Genomic DNA, 24,665 nt, shown 5'->3' on the forward strand with positions numbered 1-24,665 from the left:
TCTCTCTCATCCTCTCTCTCTCTCTCTCACTCTCATCCTCTCTCTCTCTCTCACTCTCTCTCACTCTCATCCTCTCTCTCTCTCACTCACTCACTCACTCACTCACTCACTCTCTCTCTCATCCTCTCTCACTCACACTCTCTCTCACTCTCTCTCTCTCATCCTCTCTCTCTCTCTCTCTCTCTCTCTCTCTCTCTCTCTCTCTCACTCTCTCTCTCTCTCACTCTCTCTCTCATCCTCTCTCTCTCTCTGTCTCACTCACTCACCTGCTCTCACTCACTCACTCTCACACACTGGGAGTGCTAATGCTGCCTTGGAAGTACTGTAATCTCATGAAAATAATTGGAACGCAATGCAATGCAGATGTACTCGGTCTAACTCTGCTTTTTCCCATCGTAATGCTCAGTTAAATAATAAGCATGTTGTCCTGATGTGTCATTACTGCGTTGCTTCCTGAATGAATACACAGGCAATGGCCATGCTTACGTGTTAAATGTACAGTGTGATGTCTAATGTACACTGTTTGTTTACAGTGTAACGTACAATGTAACCTAATCATGTTCCACTGCTGTGCAGGGAGGAATCTCTGTCAAGACAACAATGGTGGCTGCTCTCAGCTCTGCTTCCCAACATCAGAGAGCACAAGGAGCTGTTCCTGTGCCGTGGGCTACAACCTCCACTCTGATCGCATGTCATGTGAAGGTACTGTACCGGCTTCTCATGGGAGTACATTGAATAGGGAACACAACATATGAAAACCATGATGTGAATCTGATTTGACATGTACGGCAGATCCCATAGTGACATTGAAATATGGCTTTGTCTATCAGTGTTGCTTTTTTGTGTTTGAATGACTAGGGTCTTTCCTGATGTGATATGAAGGTTAGAATTACATTTTACATGCACAGTAGATGCCATATAGTTGATTGGTTTTGGCTTTGTGTTTGAACTTGAAGGCATAGGGTCTTTCCTGATGTACTCATTTCATGAGGGCATCAGGGGGATATCCCTGGAACCGAGTGATAACAGTGAAGCCTTGATGCCGGTGACCGGCTCAATGATGGCTGTGGGGATTGACTTCCATGCTGGTGAGTGTATTGGCATTGTTTTCTGTGATTATTTGGACTATTCTTCCTGCTTCGGTTTGCAAATTAATAATTCTAATTTTTTTAAATTGTTTTTTTAAATTATAGTTTGAAAAAAAAACTAATGAAGGGAAAAACATTAATCATTTTCAATTAATTGATTTCCCTAATAGGAAATGACACGTTATATTGGACAGACATGGGCTTGAACAGAATATCCAGAGTCAAGCGAGATCAGACGTGGAGAGAGGACATTGTCACTAGTGGTATCGGCCGTGTGGAGGGGATTGCAGTGGACTGGATTGGAGGTCAGTAGCCGAGCTCTCAAAGTTAACCTTTACTGAAGGGAATACAATGTCAAGTGCAAAGTAGGACATATAAGTAGTTGTGGTCAAAAACAGTGCCTTTTTGTTCATGTATAGCTTTTTCCACATCAATCTACACACAATACCCTATAATGACAAAGCCAAAACAGGTTTTAGAGATATTTTTGCTAATTTATTAAAAATAAACAACTGAAATATCACATCACAATATTCAGATCCTTTACTCAGTACTTTGTTGAACCACATTTGGCAGTGATTACAGCTTGGAGTTTTCGGTATGAGGCTACAGGCTTGGCACACCTGTATTTGTGGAGTTTCTCCCATTATTCTCTGCATATTTTCTCAAGCTCTGTCAGGTTGGATGGGGAGCATTGCAGCACAGCTATTTTCATGTCTCTCCAGAGATGTTCGATCAGGTTCAAGACCGGGCTCTGGCTGGGCCACTCAAGGACATTCAGAGACTTGTCCTGAAGCCATTCCTGCGTTGTCTTGGCTGTGTGCTTGGCTGTGTGCTTTTCTCTGTTCATCTTTGCCTCGATCCTGACGAGTCTCCTAGTCTCTGCCGCTGAAAAACATCCCCACATGATGCTGCCACCACCATGCTTCACTGTAGGGATGGTGCCAGGTTTCCTCCAGACATGGCACTTGGCATTAAGGAAAATAGTTCAATCATGGTTTCATCAGACCAGATCTTGTTTCTCATGGTCTAAGAGTTCTTAGGTGCCTGTTGGCAAACTCCAAGTGGGCTGTCATGTGCCTTTTACTGAGGAGTGGCTTCCATCTGGTCATTCTAACATAAAGGTCTGAGTGGTGTAGTGCTACAGAGATGGTTGTCCTGGAAGGTTCTCTCATCTCCACAGAGGAACTCTAGGGCTCTGTCAGAGTAACCAGCGGGTTCTTAGTCACCTCCCTGACCAAGGCCCTTCTCCCCCGATTGCTTTGGTAGGGCGGCCAGCTCTAGGAAGAGTCTTGGGGGTTCCAAACTTCTTCCATTTAAGAATGATGGAGGTCACTGTGTTCTTGGGGAACTTCAATGCTTCAGAAATTTGTTGGTACCCTTCCACAGATCTGTGCCTCGACATAATCCTGTCTCAGCGTTCTACGGACAATTCCTTCGACCTCATGGCTTAGTTTTTGCTCCGACATGCACTGTCAACTATATAAGGTCCCACACCTTATATACACAGGTGTGTGCCTTTCCAAATCATGTCCAATCAATTTAATTTACCGCAGGTGGACTCCAATCAAGTTGTAGAAGCATCTCAAGGATGAACAACGGGAACAGGATGCACCTGAGCTCAATTTGAGTCTCATAGCAAAGGGTCTGAATACTTACATAAATAAGTTATTATTATACATTTTTTTGAATGAGCAAAAATGTCTGTTTTCGCTTTGTATTGTGTGTAGATTACTCAGGATTTTTTTCATTTAGACCATTTTAGAATAAGGCTGTAACGTAACAAAATGTGGAAAAAGTTAAAGGATCTGAATACTTTCCGAAGGCACTGTATATTGGCACCCTTACACAATTCACTATTTCTTCTGAAATAAGTTTAACATTTATTTAATTTTTACATTGTTCACACATATTTGTTTGATTTGCAACCAAGAAAAAAATATCTGAATAATATTTTTCACTTTGCCTGGACTAAATTTTTCAGAATTAAAATGAATTTGTTTGGAGGCAGCTGATTCTCGTTCACAGTGTAACATCTTACCTGTGGTAAGTTGCAGGAGGATACACAGTAAAAAATAGCAGTTCAACCACAAAAAAGACAACAGAGCATTCTGCTCCATTGTAAAGTGCAAGGGTGCCAATATATTTATTTGACTGCAACTGTAGGACATACAGAGAGACAAGAGCCAGAGGACATACTTCTCAAGTAAGACATACATCAAATGTAATGAATTGACTGACTTGTAATGCAATGGTTGAACACTGTACAAAGTCATGTTTGTGCTGTTTACTAGGTAATATCTATTGGACGGACCATGGCTTCAACATCATCGAGGTTGCTCGACTCAGTGGCTTGTACCGAGCCGTGGTGATAGCTGAAGGACTTGACCAGCCCAAAGCCATTGCTGTGCACCCGGTGAAAGGGTGTGTACAGTCTTTCATTTCAGTCAACACTTTAAAGTCCACCCGCTTGGTATGTAATGAACACATCCTAGCTCCATAATGTATTCCCAAGAAATGGTCACCAAATAACCAATGTTCTAATTGATTTTGAGAGGCAGTAATAATGAACGTCGTAAAACGATCTTTGCAAGATTATATAGTAGAATTATATAATTACAGTGCCTTTAGAAAGTATTTACACCCCTTGGTTTCCCCACGTTGTGTCAGCATCCAAGGGACTGCCAACTCAGGGATACTGGCCGTGGCTCTCTCGGGAGTAAACTTTTATGTCCGATGGCATACTGGCCTTTTCAATTAACTTTTTGTTGTTGGTTATTAAAATTACATTTTTAAATGCGATAGAATTTATATGCATTCACAATTGTAGACTGTACGATCAATTTGGGTTTTTATGTCATGTTTTGATTTTATGTGTCTGTCTAAACAGTATTTCTATCTCAACTCTGTGCAAAGTGTTTTCAAAGGCTCTTGGATATATTTACATCTCAAGCTGACTCATGGATAGACTTAACATGTTTAGAGTACTTACAATGTAAAAAAATATTGATTTTGGCTACCTACAGTAGAGCCATTTGAAAGCCACTGATATAAAATATGTTCTGAAGTCTATTGATAAGATAATAGCCTACTCTTGTGCCCCAAACAAAACTGAAGTAATTAAGAGGAATCTTAATATGAAGGTGGGGGTCTCTGTGGGGGAGACATTGATGAACAGTATTGTTATACCTCTGTTACTATTAATGGCACTACATTATGTTTGTCCGCCATTTACGCACCAAATGCTTTTGATAAATCCTTTTTTGAAGACCTGAAGCTTAAATTGTTAGACTTCCCAGACTCAGTGACCATCCTTGGGGGAGATTTTCACTTGACTCTAGATCCTACTATTAATATCATCAGTGCTAATATCTTGGCACTCTGGGCACCTTCAAATTATATTAAGACCTTTTTAGATGACATGAACACTGTGGATGCCTGGCCCCTAAGAAATCCTTGTAGAGTAGAGATGATCTCATTTTCTCCCCATCATCAGTCTTTCTCACCAATTGATTATGTCTTCACCTCCCCTGTTTTTCTGAAATGTACATCCCATGCAGAGATTCAACTATGCTGTTATCTGACCATTCTCCATTATTGATTTATTTTGAGATTTCTCCAGTATTCACAGGTTTTAAGAGATGGCGTTTCAGTGTTTTTCTTTTGCAGGGTAGGGAATTCTTAAACTACATTATTGATATCTTACAAAGTGGGATTAAATTGATTTAATTAAATTGATTCAATCTACATAAAATACTCATGTCAAAGTGGAAGAAAAAACTAATTTGAACATTTATAAAAATCATGAATAATAAAACACTAATATACAGTCGTGGCCAAAGGTTTTGAGAATGACACAAATATTAATTTCTACAAAGTTTGCTGCTTCAGTGTCTTTAGATATTTTTGTCAAATGTTACTATGGAATACTGAAGTATAATTACAAGCATTTCGACTGTACAATGTTGTTGATCTATCCTCAGTTGTCTCATATCACAAACTCTGTGACTGTTTGAAAATCACCATTGGCCTTGTGGTGAAATCGCTGAGCAGTTTCCTTCCTCTCCGGCATGCAACTTATTATTTGATTTGTTAAGCACATTTTTTACTCGTGGACTTATTTAGGCTTGCCATAACAAAGGGGTTGAATTCTTATTGACACAAGATATTTCAGCTTTACATTTTTCAATCATTTCAAAATATTTCAACAACAAAATACTCTACTTTGACATTATGGGGTATTGTTGTGTAGATCAGTCACACAAAATTGAATGTAAACCATTTTAAATTCAGGCTGTAACACAACAAAATGTACAGACGACATCAAGCAATTACCAGCCAATAAAATCTCAACTCTCCACCCTTCATCCAAAGCAAACCATGAAGTATAAATACAGTATTTCTCCACTCTCTGCATTAATAACTGACTACACTGTCTCACATGTTCAGCTTCTCAATCATTAATAACAGGAAAAGAAAGGACGGGTCCATTTCCCCACATCAGCTTAGACTGCTTAGACTGCAGGGCATTTTCCTATTGATTCCTCCCCTGATGAGAGATGCTAATGAACCAGGATAAGCAGCTGAGGAGAATAGAGATGAGTCTACTGGCACTGTGTGTGTCTACTGTCACAGCTTGTGCCTCACCTGCGCCGGGCTAATTAATGTTGTCTCCCTCTAAACCCTATTATTCATAACATTGTATGTATGCATTACCCTGAGGTCTCATGAAGTGAGAGAGATCTTTATGTGGCAATCACGCTGATTGCTTAAATTAAAGCCAATATAGAAATATGTCAACAACTGGCCCCCTATGGATATTCGATTTTGTGTGAGGGGATTTGGAACCAGAGCATACTGTCATGTTATTTTTGTATTATTTATAATTGGTGCGTTCACAGTTAGTGAGCCATAACCGTTGGAACGTCGATCAACTGCTTGCTTCAATATTAGTATTCTGAAAGGGAGTTGAACATGTCTACTCCCCTGTCCATCCAAGGAGTTCAGCCTCCTTGAGTTATCCATTGATACTGTTATGGCCCTGCGATTTGTTTTGCAAGCTCTGGCGCTTAACGTATTGCCGTCTGTTTTTCTGGATTGTGCCGTGTACATGTTTGTTACTGACGTGCTGCTTATTGTATTGATGTCATTTTCGTCATGTGCCTGTTTGTCTAATACTGCTTTGTTGATGCTGCTGACTTGGTCCAGCTCTATCTTGAAAAATAGATCTTTATCTCAACTAGACCCCCTCCCCCCAAAAAATTGTCTACCGATTATGAACAATACTCATTAGATCAACCCAAAGCATTTCCTGTCAAAGTATGAGGTGACTGTAAAGTATGAGCATTGTTTGGGGGTGCTGGTGGCTGTGGACTCTTCTTACCCTTCTGTTGTCCTCTTGGCCAGGTTTCTGTTCTGGACAGAATGGGGCCAGAGCCCCTGCATCTGTCGGGCCCGGCTGGACGGATCAGACCAAGTAATTCTGGTCAACTCTGGAATAGCATGGCCCAATGGGATCTCCATAGACTATGAGGTATATTTAAGCAATAAGGCCTGAGGAGGTGTTGTATATGGCCAATAAATCATGGCTAAGCGCTGTTCTTCGGCACGACACAATGCAGAGTACCTGGATACAGCCCTTAATCATGGTACTGTATATTGGCCATAAATCACAAGCTCCCGAGGTGTCGTATTGCTATTATAAACTGCCTACCAACGTAATTAGAACAGTAAACAGTATTTGTTTGTCATACCCGTGGTATACGGTCTGATATACCTGTCAGCCAATCAGCATTCAGTTTATATAATAGAATAGATATAATAGATTAATTCATGCCATTTAGCAGATGCTTTTATCCCAAACATCTTATATACGGTATATCTCCAAAGTTATTGGCACCCTTGATAAAGATGAGCAAAGAAGACTGTAGAAAATAAATAATACAAATATCGAGCTATATTATATGCAAAAAAATATTATATTATTTCAAATGCTCAGAGAAAGAGATTTTGTTGAACAAGTAAATAAAACATCTAAAGAAAGATTGCCGTCAGTGTTATTGGCGATCAGTGGGTGCAGCAGGTATTGTAGTATTTATGATCTGAGCGGGAATGGAATCCATGATGTTGATGTTGCTGGCTCCACACTCTTCCCCACTGAGTCAAACAGGAGGATCAGGTGTTTTTGTCCCCCAGAGTGTACACACAGCACTTTAGCCTCCCTCTGATCCTCTTGGCTGAAGTGGCATTACACTCTGCTTTGTGTTATCTTTTTTATAACGATACTCTTCCCACCATCATATACCTGAAGTTTATTTTCTCCACATTGTACTCTAGGAAAATAAATTATATTGGTGCGACGCCCGCGCCGACAAGATAGAACGGATCAGCCTTGAGAGCGGAGAGGACCGGGAGGTAGTACTGTCATCCTCAGCCAGCAACGCAGCGGATCTCTTTTCAATGGCCGTCTATGGGCCTTACATATACTGGGCTGACAGGTAATTTATTCCTCCGTAAATGTTACAGTATAGTACAGTCTCTCCAAACCGGCTCCAAAGAAGCCTTCGCCAGCTGCTCTACCCTTGTTGAATTAACCACCTGCACCACAAGGTCACTTGAAACAACAATCTAATTGGCAGAGAAAAAGGCAGAAAAGACACCGTCTCTCTATTTAAATTGTGCGTACCTACTTCAATGTCATCCGCAAGGGTAGCTAGGTCCCGTCACCTTCTGTCAGACCAGCTGCCTAGCATATTTTAGCTTCTGTCTAGTGTAATTTAATGAGTTCTTCTGTTTTAATTAGTCAAGGGCCATTGATTATCCCCGTGTCAAACTTTCTGTTACCTGGTGTCAAACTCCCTCCTCTTCCTGTTGTGTGTGTGTGTGTGCGTGTGTGTGTGTGTAGGGCTCATGCCAATGGCTCCATTCGCCGAGGTGTCAAGAGTTATGCAACGGAGGGAGCCATGACTCTGAGGAGTGGCCTGGGGGTCAACCTGAACGATGTCAAAGTTTTTAACCGAGGACGGGAGAAAGGTTGAGGTTTCAACTTCATTGTCACATCTGTATTATTTCATGTTCTTACCAGCTGTCGGTACCTGCGGTTAAGTGTTCTAGAATCGACCTGAGATTAAAGGGCCAATCAGCAGTTGAAACAATAACAAATTCATAAACAGAGCTACGTATGCAAGGATATCCATGATATCAAAATTAGAGCTTAACCATGTTTTGTTTACATTTATATTGTTTACAAACATTGGAGTAAAAAAAAAGCTTATATTTTGGGGTTCTGTTAAACTAAGCTCGTGAGGTATTTATTTAGAAGTTTTCAAGAATCAGGGTACAAATAATTCATTAATAAGTCCAAAAATGGATGCAGCAACTGCTGATTGCCCCTTTAGCGTGAAGGTTTTGCAACCTCTTGCAATACAGAAACCTAATATCTGCATATTGACTAACATCGCTACTGCAATTTCACTGCAACTTCATAATGGAATCTTATTCCTTATGACCCTGTGTTGACTTTTGACCCTGCTGTTGGCTTTCTTACAGGAACCAACCCGTGTGGCCAGAACAACGGAGGCTGCCATCAGCTGTGTTTCCACCTGGGCAGTGGGAGGAGGACATGTTCCTGTGCTCACGGCTACCTAGCTAAAGGTCATCAGTGATCTGTTTTTATGTTCATTTATTCATCTCTTTTATAGTCTCTTGTGTGATTTGTATTCTGTAATTTATAGTTGTTTTACAGTTAAGTGTGTAGCGATTTTAAATACACATAAAAATGTTATTCTATTTTTGTATTTTTTTCACATCAAATGTTTATTTCAAATAATCACAGTTTCAAAGGTTCAATTACATAATCATTGTCATTTGATTAGACGGTCTCAGCTGTCACCAGTACGCTGGCTACCTTCTCTACTCTGAGAGGTCGATCCTGAGGAGCATCCACCTATCAGACGACAGCGACCTCAACTCGCCCATCAGGCCCTATGAGAACCCTGCCTACTTCAAGAATGTGATAGCGCTGGCCTTTCATCACCGACAACAGAACTCTGGAGGCACCAACCGGATTTTCTATAGTGACGTTCACTTTGGGAATATACAGGTTGTCAATGATGACTGGACTGGACGGAGAGTGATCGTTGAGAGTAAGTGTGGTATTTGTTTGTCTGCTCATTTATCCATTACTAAATGAATTACTAACAGTTTGAAAAGCTGAAAACAGTTGGTTAATCTACAGATGTAGGATCTTAATATGAGCCAGTTTGCTACAGGAGGAAAAATAATCCTGCTAACAACAGGACATTTTTTGTGAGAGCAAATCAAGTCTGACATTTCAAAGTGGAAATAACAAACTGTAGAAGCCTTTTTAAACCTCAAATACACTGCTGTGCCGGAAAAGTCTGAGCAACAAAAGAGTGATTAAGATCCTACATCTGTAGCAAAGAGTAACGGGGAAGTAGAAACCCCTTGTAGAATGTACTTGCATTCACTTCTCACCTCCTTTCACATTGGATGCGTTCATTATTTTATTTCGGCGCCATAGCTTCCTCCCTGCCTTTGGAAAGATGAGAGAGAAGACTGATGAGCAAGTAAAGCTGCTATTTCAAGTAGTGAACATTTCTTTCCTCCAATTTCAAAGGTCTTCAACTCTCCATTGACAAGAGCTCAAACTGTTACTTGGAGTGTGAAACCAGAGGGATCCCACATAATCTGACTGCCTTTCATGTACCACTGATGTCAACATTTAGAGACCGACTCAAGCCTCTTTTGTACGTCTCTGACAGAAACTCTGATCTTTTGCCACTTCTATTGCTTTCATTTGGTTGCTGACAGAAGTGGCAAAACTATCAAAGACTGCATTGTACAGCAAGATGAGATGTCAGTTGCAATGATTTTAGAAGTGATACAGTAAATGTTATCTAGTTCTACAGGAGTTGTATATGATGAAAGGAATGCTATATAGAGAAGTTGTAGGTGTATTAATATTGTATAAGCCATTTAGCAGACACTTGTATTCAAAGACTTACAGTCATACGGGTAGTCCGGGGAATTGAACCCACTATCCTGGTGTTGCAAGGGCTGTGCTCTACCAACTGTGCTAGAGAAGACCAGGATTTGGTGTAGGTGTATAAAAGGGTTGGCCTGAGACTTGCTGTGAGCAGGTGAGGAGCGTGGCTGGTAGTTGGTATTGGCATTTCCTCTCATACAGTGGGGTTAATCCATCTTCGTTTGCAGCCAACTGTAATAGGTGATGGATGGCAAACAGGAAGTGATGTGATGACCCCTTCTGTCCCCACTGTAAATCACTCGCAAAACCTTCAAACACGTTAAATCAGTTCCACCATAACATATTACCTGGTCTTTTCACACTGTCAGGGACAGCTGACTACTACTGGCATTTCCTTTCACTTTTTTTCGGCATTCTAATTCAAATTCTGTCCAACAATCATCACAATATATGTATTTAATTCCTGTTTCTTTCTGATGTACATGTAACAGAGTATAGCTTCCGTCCCTCTCCTTGCCCCAACCTGGGCTCGAACCAGGGACCCTCTGCACACATTGATGACAGCCACCCTTGAAGCATTGTTACCCATTGCTCCACAAAAGCTGCGGCCTCTGCAAGGGGAACAACTACTTCAAGGTCTCAGAGCGAGTGACGTCACCAATTGAAAATGCTATTAGCGCGCACCACCGCTAACTAGCTAGCCATTTCACACCGGTTACATACAAACATAAGAAATAGAGGAAGAATAATATTAATAGACAGTAACTAAAACAACAGGAAAATTGACTTATTATTCTATAACATTTTGGAGCCAAGACCGATAAACCGATAAATACTGTGATTAAATACACTACATGACCATAAGTATGTGGACACCCTTGTTCCAATATCATGAGCATTAATATGGAGTTGGTCCCCCCCTTTTCTGCTATAATAGCCTCAACTCTTCTGGGAAGGCTTTCCACTAGATATTGGAACATTGATGCGGGGACTTGCTTCCATTTAGCCACAAGAGCATTAGAGAGGTCAGGTACTGATGTTGGGAGATTAGTGCTGGCTCGCAGTCGGCGTTCCAATTCATCCCAAAGGTTTTCGAAGATGAGGTCAGGGCTCTTCCCCAAACTGTTACCACAAAGTTGGAAGCACAGAATCATTTAAAATGTAATTGCATGCTGTAGCATTAAGATTTCCCTTCACTAAAACTAAGGGGACTAGCCCGAACCATGAAAAACAGCCCCAGACCATGATTCCTCCTCCACCAAACCTTACAGTTGGCATTCGGGACAGGTAGCGTTCTCCTGGCATCCGCCAAAACCAGAATTATCCATCAGACTGCCAGATGGGGCATGTGATTTATCACTCCAGAGAATGCGTTTCCACTGCTCCAGAGACCAATTGTGGCGAGCTTTACACCACTCCAGCCGACGCTTGGCATTGTGCATGGTGATGTTAGAGTTGTATGCAGTTGCTCTGCCATGGAAACCACTTTCATGAATCTCCCGATAAACAGTTGTTGTGCTGACTTTTCTTCCAGTGGCCGTTTGGAACTTGGTAATGAGTGTTGCAACCGAGGACAGACCATTTTTACATCTATGCGCTTCAGCACTTGCCGGTCCCGTTCTGTGAGCTTGTGTGACCTACAACTTTGCAGCTGAACCGTTGTTGCTCCCTAGACGTTTCCACTTTACAATAACAGTTGACAGGGTGCAGCTGTAGCAGGGCAGAAATTTGACGAACTTACTTGTTGGAAAGGTGGCATTCTATGTTGTGCTACGTTGAAAACATGACTCATATGGTGGGGACTTAAAACTTCCGTATGCTTCAGTTTGGCTGGTGCGAACCGAACGAGTGTGCTCACATACTCCGTTAAAAGACCTTCATTTTAAAAATGAGAAAAAAACTGTAATTGTAATGTTTGTCCATATTGAGACGCCATAGTCAGAATTAATCTAAGATTTAAAAAAAAGAACCTGTCATTCATTTTGACGTTTCTTCAGAGGAGATGTTAGTCACGCAATTTTGCAGTATTACTCAATGAAAATGTTTTCATGAAAACAAGTCGTCTCGTGTTGAATGACAACAACCACTTCATTGAAGATTCCCCACTGTTGACCAATCACCGACGAAGGGGCGTAGATTTCAGCTACCGACTTCAGCTTGCCTCGAGAGAAAAATGTGAACGAACAGCCCCCAAAAAACTTGCTGAAGACCAAAACAAACAAAATCGTCACAAAATGTCATCATAATATATGCACAAACTGTTACGAACTCTTTCAAATGGGAAGCACGAGGAAGCCTTTACTCTCATCCTATATAGACATCAGTGGCGGTCAGTGCCCTTTAAGATAAGGGAGGACTATTTTATCTTCATGAGCATGGCTTTATTTCTATTACAGCATATTGGATGACTGTCATTCATATTCCATTCAGGTCAATGTAACAGCGATAGGTTTAATTCTACTACATGATACTCAAATTTTCCCTATACCCATGTTGTATTCCTTCTCGCCTCGATGTGCTCTCCTCCTCTCACCTTGTCCCTTCGCGTGTGGACTTCAATGCACATCACACCAGCTGTATGTGATCAGGCGAAAGAACCTTTCCAAGCCAAACCGCTACACACGACTTACATCGTTGTCACCATATTAGCTAAAGTAACGTCATGGTTAGCATAGCTAGTAGAACTAACACGTTAGTAAACCTGCTACAATCTCACAGTAGCATTACAGTGTACAGTCAGTGTACAGTCAGTGTACAGTCAATTTGTAAAACCAAAAGCTCACCTTGACTTAGAAGAGTTCCAGGGTTGTGTTGGAAAGTCATAGCCAGCTAGCTAACACAACATCCCTCTGTTTGAGCCAGGTGTTTCAGTGAGCTAAACTAGTTAGCTGCATTTGCTAGCTAAGTATTTGAAACTGAAAGTGACAAAAAAAACTCTCTCTATTTCTCTCTTGCTTCTCCTTCATTTTGGAAGAAATTCATTTAACTGTTCAACTACTGCCTTTCTCTCTCTCTCCTTGAGTCAGCTACTCACCACATTTTATGCACTGTAGTGCTAACTAGCTGTAGCTTATGCTTTCAGAACTATATTAATTATCTGATCCTTTGATTGGGTGGAAAACATGTTAGTTCATGCTGCAAGAACTCTGATAGGTTGGATGACATCCTCCGGAAGTTGTCATAAATACTGCATAAGTCTATGGAAGGGGGTGAGAACCATGAGCCTCCTAGGTTTTATTGACGTCAATCTACCCAGAGGAGGACGAAAGCTAGCTGTCCTCCGGCTACACCTTGGTGTTATCCTACAGGGTGCTGTTGAGGCTACTGTAAACCTTTGCAAAAGTATTTTATGAAATTCACCGAGGAGGGATGGCCCTCCCCTTCTTCCTTGGAGGAGCCTCCACTGATAGACATACAGTGAATATCAATGCCAATAGATGAATATGCCATTTCTTCTGTATGTCCATCTGATACAGTGTTTTAGGAGGAATCAGGTGAACACACACACACACACACACACACACACACACATAGGTCTGTAGTTCCCCAATGCACATAGACAGCAGATCCCCATCACCCCATAGCCCCTGTAGCTTCACTGTAGTAGGCTAGGCTCCATGCTGACTTGGCTCAAATATATCTGACTGACCAGAAACGGGGAAGGAAGATCCATCAAAATAACTGAGGGGGTTGGATGTTGGAGAGGAAAGGGAATAATGGTTGCACTTAAAGGAGGCTGGAGAAAGCACCAGCACTATTGCTATTTAATAATTAACGAATATGATATTTAAGTATCTCCTAAAATAATATTTTTGTCATCCATTTGGGCCTATCTCATGTCCAAACAAGTGTGTGATTTTACGCTATTTGCAGAATTTATTCTGAATACATTTGGGCAGGGCAGATGAAGAGAATAGAGAATATGATTTTTCTGTTTGTTTAAAGATTTATTAGTGGTGTTGCCTGTCTGTATACTGGCTGTATTCTCAATTCTTTGTATTACTTTTCCTTTTTTTACTGGTAGTGACTGTAGATTTTTATGTCCTAGTTTGTGCTATTGTCCCGTCTGAATGTGAAACAGTGAACAGCTGTGACACAGCACCACAGTCTTCTATTGTTAATCTCTTAGCACAGTGGGACATTTTTACACCTGCCTAGGCTCCTTAGGTTCCATTCAAATGAGTTTGGCATTGATTTATCTTTTAGGAAGAAACTCTACAGTTCGGTACAGCAAAATATGAAATAATGGGGATATATTCACAGGGATATCTAGGTGTATCCCGATGAAGGTTATTCACATTCAGACCCAACCGGTTTGAAATCAAAGCGTTCAGAGTGTTGATCGCTACCCAGTACAGTTGACCACTGAATTCCTTCACGCCTAAATGCCTTATGTGGAAACCTTCATGACACCACCACATAAGACAACTTTTACAAGGCGTGCAAGATATCTCAATATATACACACTACCATTCAAAAGCTTGGGGTCACTTAGAAATGTCCTTGTTTTCCATGAAAACATAATACATGAAATTAGTTGTAAAATGAATAGGAAATATAGTCAAGACGTTGACAAGGGTATAAATGTTTTTTAATTGAAATAATAATTGTGTCCTTCAAACTTTGCCTTCATCAAATAATCATCCATTTGAAGCAATTACAACCATGCATATCTACAGCATTCTACTCTAGTTGTCAATTTGTTGAGGTAATCTGAAGAGATTTCACCCCATGTTTCCTGAAGCACCTCCCACAAGTTGGAATGGCTTGATGGGCACTTTTTACGTACCATACTGCTCCCACAACAGCTCAATAGAGTTGAGATCAGGTGACTGTGCTGTCTGTGCAGGTGACTGTGCCATTATAGACAGAATACCAGCTGACTGCTTCTTCCTTAAATAGTTCTTGCATAGTTTGGAGCTGTGCTTTTGGGTCATTTTCCTGTTGTAGGAGAAAATTGGCTTCAATTAAGCATCGTCCACAGGATATGGCGTTGCAAAATGGATTGATAGCCTTCCTTCTTCAAGATTCCTTTTACCCTGTACAAATATCCCACTTTTACCACCACCAAAGCACCCCCAGACCATCACATTGCACAGTGCTTGACAGCACTCCTCCAGCATCTTTTCATTTTTTCTGCGTCTCACGGATGTTCTTCTTTGTGATCCGAAAACCTGAAGCCTGGATTGGTCTGTCCATAACACTTTTTCCCCCATCTTCCTCTGTCCAGTGTCTAAGTTATTTTGCCCATCTTAATCATTTATTTTTCTTTCTTTTTTTGGTTGTATTTTTCACCCCTTTTTTCTCCCCAATTTCATGGTATCCAATTGGTAGTAGTTACAGTCTCATCGCTGCAACTCTCGTACGGACTCAGGAGAGGCAACGGTCGAGAGCCATGCGTCCTCCGAAACACAACCCAACCAAGCCACACTGCTTCTTGACACAATGCCCATCAAACCAGGAAGCCAGCCGCACCAATGTGTCGGAGGAACCTGGCGACCGTGTCAGCGTGCACTGCGCCCGGCCCGCCACAGGAGTCACTAGTGCGCGATGAGACAAGGATATCCCTGCCGGCCAAACCCTCCCTAACCCGGATGACGCTGGTCCAATTGTGCGCCATGGGCCTCCCGGTCGCGGCCGGCTGCGACAGAGCCTGGTCTCGAAACTAGAATCTCTAGTGGCGATGCAGTGCCTTAGACCACTGCGCCACCCAGGAGGCCTAAATCGTTTATTTTTATTGGCCCGTCTGAAATATGACTTTTTTCTGCCTAGGCCAGCATCCCAGAGTCACCTCTTCACTGTTGACGTTGAGACTGGTGTTTTGCAGGTACTATTTAATGAAGCTGCCAGTTGAGGGCTTGTGAGGCATCTGTTTCTCAAACTAGACACTATAATGTACTTGTCCTCTTTCTCAGTTGTGCACCGGAACCTCCCACTCCTCTTTCTATTCTGGTTAGGGCCAGTTTGTTCTGTGAAAGGAGTAGTACACAGTGTTGCATGAGATCTTCAGTTTCTTGGCAATTTCTTGAATGGAATAGCCTTCATTTCTCAGAACAAGAATAGACTGAGGAATTTCAGAAGAAAATCTTTGTTATGGCCATTTTGAGCCTGAAATCGAACCCACAAATGCTGATGCTCCAGATACTCAAGTAGTCAAACGAGTAGTCAAAACGAAGGCCAGTTTTATTGCTTCTTTAATCACCACAATAGTTTTCAGCTGTGCCTTTTAAAATGATAAACTTGGATTAGCTAACACAACATGCCATTGTAACACAGGAGTGAAGGTTGCTGATAATGGGCCTCTACGCCTATGTAGATATTCCATTAAAACAATCTGCCGTTTCCAGCTACAATAGTCATATACAACATTAACAATGTCTACACTGTATTTCTTATCAATTTGATGGTATTTTAATGGACAAAAATGTTGCTTTTCTTTCAAAAATGTCTAAGTGACCCCAAACTTTTGAACGGTAGTATACATATATATATATATATATATATATATATATATATATATATATATACAGTATATATATATTTTTCTTACTTTACCATGAAAGAAAAGACTAATCAGTGTATAATAGCAATAAGACACCTCGGGATTTTGGTATTTGGCCAATATATCACGGCTAACCACGGCTTACTCCGTGTTGCGTCGTGCCTAAGAACAGCTCTTAGCCATGATATATTGGCAATATATCACACCCCCCATGACTTATTACTTAATTATATCATTGTTATTGTTGCCGTGTAGATGTGGGGTCAGTAGAGGGCCTGGCGTACCATGGAGCCTGGGACTCGCTATATTGGACCAGCTCCACCACAGCCACCGTCAGCAGGCACAGCTTGGACCAGAGTCTCCCCGGGGCCTTCACCAGAGAGGCTGTGGTCACACTGGCAGAGGAAGACCACCCACATAACCTGGCTCTGGAGGAGTGTCAGAAGTAGGTGTTAAACCTTCACTGCTCCTAATGTCTTACACAGGCCCTTAGTGGCCTACATTAGATGCTCACTTGGGTATATGGTTTGTGTTATGTACTCGGTTAGCAAATCTATTGAAAACTTCTGCTATCAGGGGAATGAGGTTTATAACTGCTCTTGGGGAAGTGTCAGAAGTGTTCTATCATCATTCGTTACTGATCCTAATGTCTTACAGTGGATGGTTCTTTTATGTTTTCTTTGCCTCCCTTTTATCCCTTATTTTCCTTCACAAGAACATGAGATAGTCTTAAAAACGTCACAAAATGATTTTGCTTTAGAATGTGAGGATGGGAACATGTTCATATCTTTAGAAAATAGAGAAAGAAGAAGTAGATTTGCGTTTCCCTGGAGAATGGAAATAATCATTCAGTGTAGACGTTGGATGTTTACTATACATTTGTAATGAACACGAGGGGAGACAAAGCTGGTTTCAAGTGCAGGGCGCAGCAGGTGTTTATTGCAAAGGACCACAGGAGGAGGCAGGTAGCTGGGTCCAGGGACAGGCAGGGAAAAGGCTAGTGAAGTCGTCCGGGAGATCCGGCCATAGGTAGATAACAGGAAATCCGATAAGCTAAAGTACAGGCAGGGAAGTGTAAATCACGGGGAAAAACAGAGCTCTGAAAGACGTGTGTCACAAAACAAACAATACCTCACAGTGATGGGGTGCAAAGAACTGAACTTAATAGTGTGTGGTAATGGCATACAGGTGTGTGAACAGGTGATTGGGATCTGGAGAGTGAGCTGCGTTCAGGAGATCTAGGTGAGATCTAGGTGTTTGAGAGGGTGAGCTTCTGTGAAAGTCTCAATAGTGTTTTTGTTTTCACTGCTGATGCAGCCTGATGTTCTGGACTAACTGGAATGAACTGCGCCCCAGCATTATGAGATCCACCCTGTCAGGAAACAATATCCAGAGTGTCATCACCACAGACATCCTCACACCTAATGGACTCACCATCGACCACACCGCTGAGAAACTCTTCTTCTCCGATGGCAGTCTGGGAAAGATTGAACGATGTGAATATGATGGCTCACACAGATATGTAAGGAGAAATAAATATATATATATTTATATTTATATATACACTGTATGTTATTCTGAAGAGAATGATTGAGTCACATCTTGTACACTCTTAGAAAAAAAGGTGCTATCTAGAACCTAAAAGGGTTCTTTGGCGTGTCCCCACAGGAAAACCCCTTGAAGAACCCTTTACAGGTGCTTGTACCCTTTTGGGTTCCATGAATAACCATTTGTACAGACAGTTCTACCTGGAACCAAAAAGGGTTATCCTATGGGGACAGCTGAAGAACCCTTTTGGAAACATTTTTTCTCAGAGTGTACCATCAGATTTAGAAATGATTCCAGCTGTCTCATACCTCTTCTCATGCTTGAGTATGTGACGTCCAAGGTTCTGTTGATGTATTTCAACCTAAATGAATATGACTAAACAAATGACTAAAACATGAGCATAAAACCAATTTAACACCATTTTCTTCTTACGTTCAATCTGTAGGTAATTATGAAGTCAGGTCCAGGAACCTTCTTTGGCCTGGCTATCTATGGGAACTTCCTGTTCTGGTCTGATTGGGTACGGAGGGCAGTGGTACGCTCCAATAAGTATACAGGTGGCGAAATGAAGGTCCTCAGAGCCGACATCCCCCACCAGCCAATGGGAATTGTTGCAGTTTCCAACAATACCAACAATTGTAAGTGAATTCTATACAGTACATCAAAGCACAACTCACTTGTCAACATGGAATCTTCTATACATTGTCTAAAATATACACACAAAATGTGGTATTTTGTGAGTAGACTATTTTGCAATTGTGTGTGATAAAACGTAACTGCAGCCTGTGATGGTTTGCATGTGGTTACAACCCTGTGTAGCTGAGTTTGACCACATTTGGCATGAACATTATGCAATACTTCCTATAGACCCAGCTACCTTCCCTGATTAATTACCACTCAATGTAAATCTGTTATTGAATAAACAACTCCAAAAATCCCAACCTCCAGTGCCACAGGCTATCCCATGTTGTCTGGCCTGTGCTTCAGTGGAGCCCAAGCTTGGCACAGTGCTTCAGCTGAATCTGTACCATTCGAGCAGAGAAATATATATTCTCGCTCTCTCGCTCTCTCGCTCTCTCGCTCTCTCTCTGGAGTGAGCAGACGTGTGTGTGTACTAAGGGGGCAGCATGATGGCATGGTTTATAGCTTACCACTCCATTCCACTGTTCAAGCCAAACAGAGTTCAAAGATGGTCCCCAACAGAGAAGTCTACCTTTCTACCACAACACTGCCCTTGAAAATATTTCAGTGCTTGATTTAGAAAAATGTGGAGGCTGAAACTCTTTATGGGAGGCACTGCAAGTAGGAAATAAAGCATGCCATTTGGATTATAAAAAATGAGCAATATATTGTCCTGTTTCTTTGGAGGTTAATGTGTGTTTTCTGTAACATGATGTACTACAGTACCCACAATGATCTGTTTTCCCAGGTGAACTGTCCCCTTGCACAGTGCTGAACGGTGGATGTCATGACCTTTGTCTTCTGACCCCTCACGGCACAGTCAACTGTAGCTGCAGAGGAGAGAGACTAATACTGGAAGATAACAGATGTGTATGTAAGTCTAGTACCTTGTCTTTTTCCCTCTAATTCATGGGTAAACAGCATCTGGCTCGAAGGACCATGTGAATGTCTTGCTAATAGACAAATAGACAATAGGCATCTGATAGTGTCACTGTCAGATGAATCAATGAAGATGGGCATTGAAGAAGGATGTTTGTTGGAGACTGTCTGGGAGGGATATAGCAGGGACGAAGAATCCCCAAAAATGTATTTTCTCTTCTTTTTTACAGCTGAAAACTCCTCCTGCAACATCCACACTGAGTTTGAGTGTGGGAACGGGGAGTGTATCGACTATCAGCTGACATGTGACGGAATAGCACACTGCAAAGACAAGTCTGATGAGAAAATGAAATACTGTGGTAAGTACGCACCCAATATGCTTTACTGTACTAGTTCACCGGTCCTCAGATGAAAATCCCTACCGAGCCCCCGCGGGGCTCTTGTCCAGTAGAATGAGTTCAGACTCGCTCACTTCCTGAAATCCATGAAGGAGAAGAGAAACAGTATTCAAGTGAATGTCATGTAATTCCTTTGGTCAAATCTCTTCCTGAAGTGTCTTTGTATCACTTTCGTTTTCCTTCCTCTCTTACAGATAACAGAAACTGTAGACGGGGCTTCAAGAGCTGCTATAACCAGCGCTGTGTGGTCAATAGGCGGGTTTGTGACGGGGTGAACGACTGTGGAGATGATTCCGACGAGGTTTATTGTAACAGTGAGTAATAAGAATCTGATGAATTTACATGCCCTGTCTGACAGACAACATAATCTGTACTATATTATTACTGTATAAACAAATAAATAGCTTTATAACTCCTGTCCCTCCTATTAGATTTCATAGAGGAACATTTCTCTAAGCAAGGATAATATTATCTATTATTTTTATTTTACCCCCTTTTTTCCCCAATTTCATGGTATCCAATTGTTAGTAGTTACTATCTTGTCTCATTGCTACAACTCCTGTACGGGATCAGGAGAGACAAAGGTCAAAAGCCATGCGTCCCCCGAAACCCAACCAAGCCCCACTGCTTCTTAACACAGCGCGCATCCAACCCTGAAGCCAGCCGCACCAATGTGATGGAGGAAACACCGTGCACCTGACGACCTTGTTAGCATGCAATGCGCCCGGCCTGCCACAGGAGTCGCTAGTGCACGATGAGACAAGGACCTCCCGGTCGCGACAGAGCCTGGGCATGAACCTAGAGTCTATGGTGGCACAGCTAGCACTGCAATGCAGTGCTCTAGACTACTGTGCCACCCGGGAGGCCAATGTTATCTATTCTTATCTATCTCTTCACCTGACGACGAACCAAAGAGATGGATTTCAAATACAACATATTTTTATCCCTCGTTTCTTAATCTTTTCATTTCGAACCTGTATTTTCTCTCCAGATTCCTCATGCTCTCCCTCAGACTGGCGTTGTCTGAACGGGGTTTGTATTCCGGCCTCGGCCCGCTGCAATCAGATCATCGACTGTCCCGACGCCTCAGATGAGAAGAACTGCAGTAAGATAAGCCTCTGTTAGAGCGCCACACCGTACCTTTGTTAAGGCGCCACACTACAACATTGCCTTTCCCATGTAGCTTTTCCACGTAGCTGGTCTGTAGTCTAGCCTGGTCATGTGTCTTTTTAATGTTAGATAAAAGAGAAGAAGGAACATCCGCACCTCGGAATTTGAAGTTATTTTTCATTGTTATATCAGGACACTATGCTATTATAGTTAAAACAATGTGTAGCCAGGAATCAATCCCTAACCTTAGGCTTTGGATATGCCGGTCGAATGCCCACTTTCTCTAGGCAACACAGGCTGCTTGGATTACTACATGCTGGGGGTGAAGGAGACAGTGTTCGTCAGCTGCAACTCTACCTCCCTCTGTGTCCACCCATCCTGGATGTGTGATGGAGCCAACGACTGTGGGGATTATGCAGATGAAACCAACTGCCAGAGTATGTTTTTATCCTTCCTTTTTTTCTCTTCTGTGACACTAGTTCTGTCGGCTACTGTTGATGTGGCCGTGTACCAGACAGACACCAGGCCTAGTGGGATGCATTTGAAGATATTTTGAAATTGTGTCTTGGATTCTGGTTTCTCCGCAGCTCCTTCCCTCAGAAAGAGATGTGAGGAAGGCCATTTTGCTTGCCCCAGTGGAAACTGCATCCACACTGTCTGGCTGTGTGACGGAGTGAAAGACTGTGAAGACGGAGCAGATGAATTCCAGTGTGGTATGATATCAGAGATATATATTTCCCTAATATTTATTTACATTACATTTATTTCAGCAAGCACATTGCACTGATTTGTAGCCACTGCCATTGATTTGAGAGAGAGTCTAAATTATTCAAATGACTCTGTTTAAAGTAACGGTTAGATCATTATGTTGTAGGGTACATCCTGCATGAAATGCTGACAAAGCTCAAGGTGGCCAAATATAATGGAGAATTTCTAGGTTGAAAGATTTCTCCTCTTGTCCTGTATCCCCTGTTGTGTCTGGTCAATACATTCGGTCAATACGGACAGATAAGAAGATAAGATAACCCAGTGTTGGTGGTTTGTTCATGTGGGTCATTAAAGGAAGCAGTGAAGGGGTGTCTCCTGCTGAGACCAATGCTTCCACCCCTGATTTGATCCCTATGTGGAAATCTCCTACAATCACTGTTCAAAGCCTCTCCTGAGGAATAATGATGGGAGGAGATGCTTCACTCCTGCTGTTGGTTCTTCAGGGCAGAGCAGTAGACTATGCTGTTGTAACCCAAACAGAATAGCAATAGGAAATATCCTATTTATGTTTGTTGTGGATTTGCTCGTCGTCTGTGTATTTGAATGAGTCCCAGCCAGTAGTGATTGGATGCACACACCGTGTTGTTGGTGCCCGCTGTTTGTGTGGCTAGTTCACACTGACCTTGTCCATGTGGCCATACAGTTATTGTTAATGGTTGCTCTCTGAATGCCCAAGGAAGCAGCTCCACAGTGTCATCATAAAATTGATGTGAAATGCTAACAAATAAACAGACATTTCTTTCTCTCTCTTTCTTTATGTCTCTCCCTCTCTCATCTCTCTCTCTTTCATCTCCCTCCCTCCTCTCTCTCTCCCTCTTTCTCGCTCTCGCTCTCTCGCTCTCTGCTTGCTAAGGCTGAATCATTTTTACCTCACTTGGCGCTCCTTCACTCCTTTTGTACATGGTTTGAATGTAAGACAAGCATTACTTTGAAAGTGCTTACGACTGAGGGAATGTTGTTTGTTTGTATCTAATTTCACAGATGACATTGATACAGTGATATCATTTCCCACCTGCATTAGAATAGAGACTCCCTTCAAAATTGTTTACCTTCACCTCTGTATGTGATATTATTTTCTTCACCTTTTCTGTTCAAAGACCTACCTACCTTTTATTGTATGTGACTTGACTGCAATTTCATATTACTCTATAACAGTTGAAACCTGGGCCCATTTGGACTTGCACACTACCGTGCTATATCATTCATTTATCACTGCTCTCTGCACGGTCAATTGTGAAGATGTTTACATGCTTCCTGTCCCAATGAAATACCATATAATGTGTTATATTTCATTTTGTCTAGACTTATCCTGCCTGTGGAACCAGTTTGCCTGCTCTAAGAACAAGTGCATAGCCAAGCAGTGGCTTTGTGACGGAGAGGACGACTGTGGGGATGGATTGGACGAGAGCTCAGAGATCTGTGGTATAAAAACACGCCTGAATTTATTTACACTATGTTGACTCAAATGTGTCAAACTACAGATCCGGGATCGATCCCGGGCTGTGTCGCTGCTGGGAGACCCATGAGGCGGCGCACATTTGGCCCAGCGTCGTCCGGGTTAGGGGAGGGTTTGGCCAGCTGAGATGTCCTTGTTCCATCGCGCTCTAGCGACACCTTGAGGCAGCCCGGCGCATGCACGCTGATTCGGTCACCAGCTGTACAGTGTTTCCTCCGACACATTGGTGCGGCTGGCTTCCGGGTTAAGCGAGCAGTGTGTCAAGAAGCAGCGCAGCTTGGCGGGGTCATGTTTCGGTGCACACGTGACCTTCACCTCTACCGAGTCCGTACGGGAGTAGCACCAATTTTACGAGATACATCCTTGGTGGAGATATATAGATTAGCAATTTGCTACAGAGATGTGGATTTCATGTTTTTCAGTAATATTTGCACAGACTCTTCAGAAAGTCTTGTAAATATCTGTATTTCTATTACTGTAATTGTGCAGATTCTGTATCCTGATTGCCAGTCTGTTTTTGCTGTCTTGCCAAATCATTATCATAGCAAACATGGTTGGCATGGCAATTCCTTAAGAAGTTGGTAAGATAGCTAAAACAGACTGGCACTCAGGCTGCAGTTCGGTAAAATAATGTTTTGACCAGGAATCCTATTGTACATATCCAGGTACGGCTACCTGTGGCCCAGGGTTGTTTAGTTGCCCAGAGTCGTACGGCTGCGTCCCCAAACACTGGCTTTGTGATGGGGAGAGGGACTGTCCAGATGGGAGTGATGAGCTCTCTGCTGCTGGCTGTGGTAATAATACTGTTCTGAAATTCTCCAACAGAAATCACAGTCATAGTGTACTCACTCCCTTTTCTAAAGCACATATTATAATGACAATAATAAGGACATGTGTCTAACAGTGTAGTCCAAGTCCCTTTTGTAAAACACACATGTCTCAATACATGTCTGTCATAGGGTATTGCCTTCTGAAGGCCTCCAGACAGAAAACAAACAATCAGAGCGTAGTCCCATTTGTAAAGCAAAAATGTCTCATTACATTTCTGTCATTGTGTATTCAGAATCGCTATTGCAAAGCAAAAATGACTCAATACGTTTCTGTTACAACAACAAAATTGAAAAATAATCGGCACTCCATCTTCTACAGTGCTGTAAAACCATATTTCACCTTGACACACACTCTACATTACCAAAAGTATGTGGACACCAACTCGTCGAACATCTCA

The 24,665-nt window shown here is 42.0% G+C and overlaps 1 protein-coding gene across 1 annotated transcript in view; it reads left to right on the forward strand.

Moving 5' to 3' along the window:
* LOC109890441 (low-density lipoprotein receptor-related protein 1B) overlaps positions 1 to 24,665 on the forward strand; it is a 160,703-nt gene that overhangs the window by 64,896 nt on the left and 71,142 nt on the right. The window contains exons 33-52 of the mRNA XM_031792245.1: positions 577 to 702; positions 957 to 1,088; positions 1,259 to 1,393; positions 3,383 to 3,512; positions 6,495 to 6,621; positions 7,425 to 7,585; positions 7,993 to 8,120; positions 8,637 to 8,741; positions 8,963 to 9,232; positions 16,853 to 17,042; positions 17,915 to 18,119; positions 18,591 to 18,783; positions 19,575 to 19,700; positions 19,936 to 20,064; positions 20,298 to 20,417; positions 21,095 to 21,208; positions 21,501 to 21,650; positions 21,801 to 21,926; positions 23,284 to 23,403; positions 24,103 to 24,231. Coding sequence (XP_031648105.1) covers positions 577 to 702; positions 957 to 1,088; positions 1,259 to 1,393; positions 3,383 to 3,512; positions 6,495 to 6,621; positions 7,425 to 7,585; positions 7,993 to 8,120; positions 8,637 to 8,741; positions 8,963 to 9,232; positions 16,853 to 17,042; positions 17,915 to 18,119; positions 18,591 to 18,783; positions 19,575 to 19,700; positions 19,936 to 20,064; positions 20,298 to 20,417; positions 21,095 to 21,208; positions 21,501 to 21,650; positions 21,801 to 21,926; positions 23,284 to 23,403; positions 24,103 to 24,231 — 2,916 coding nt within the window. The remainder of the gene's footprint in view (positions 1 to 576; positions 703 to 956; positions 1,089 to 1,258; positions 1,394 to 3,382; positions 3,513 to 6,494; positions 6,622 to 7,424; positions 7,586 to 7,992; positions 8,121 to 8,636; positions 8,742 to 8,962; positions 9,233 to 16,852; positions 17,043 to 17,914; positions 18,120 to 18,590; positions 18,784 to 19,574; positions 19,701 to 19,935; positions 20,065 to 20,297; positions 20,418 to 21,094; positions 21,209 to 21,500; positions 21,651 to 21,800; positions 21,927 to 23,283; positions 23,404 to 24,102; positions 24,232 to 24,665) is intronic.

This window comes from Oncorhynchus kisutch, linkage group LG16 (assembly GCF_002021735.2).
Source record: "Oncorhynchus kisutch isolate 150728-3 linkage group LG16, Okis_V2, whole genome shotgun sequence".
Taxonomy (NCBI): domain Eukaryota; kingdom Metazoa; phylum Chordata; class Actinopteri; order Salmoniformes; family Salmonidae; genus Oncorhynchus; species Oncorhynchus kisutch.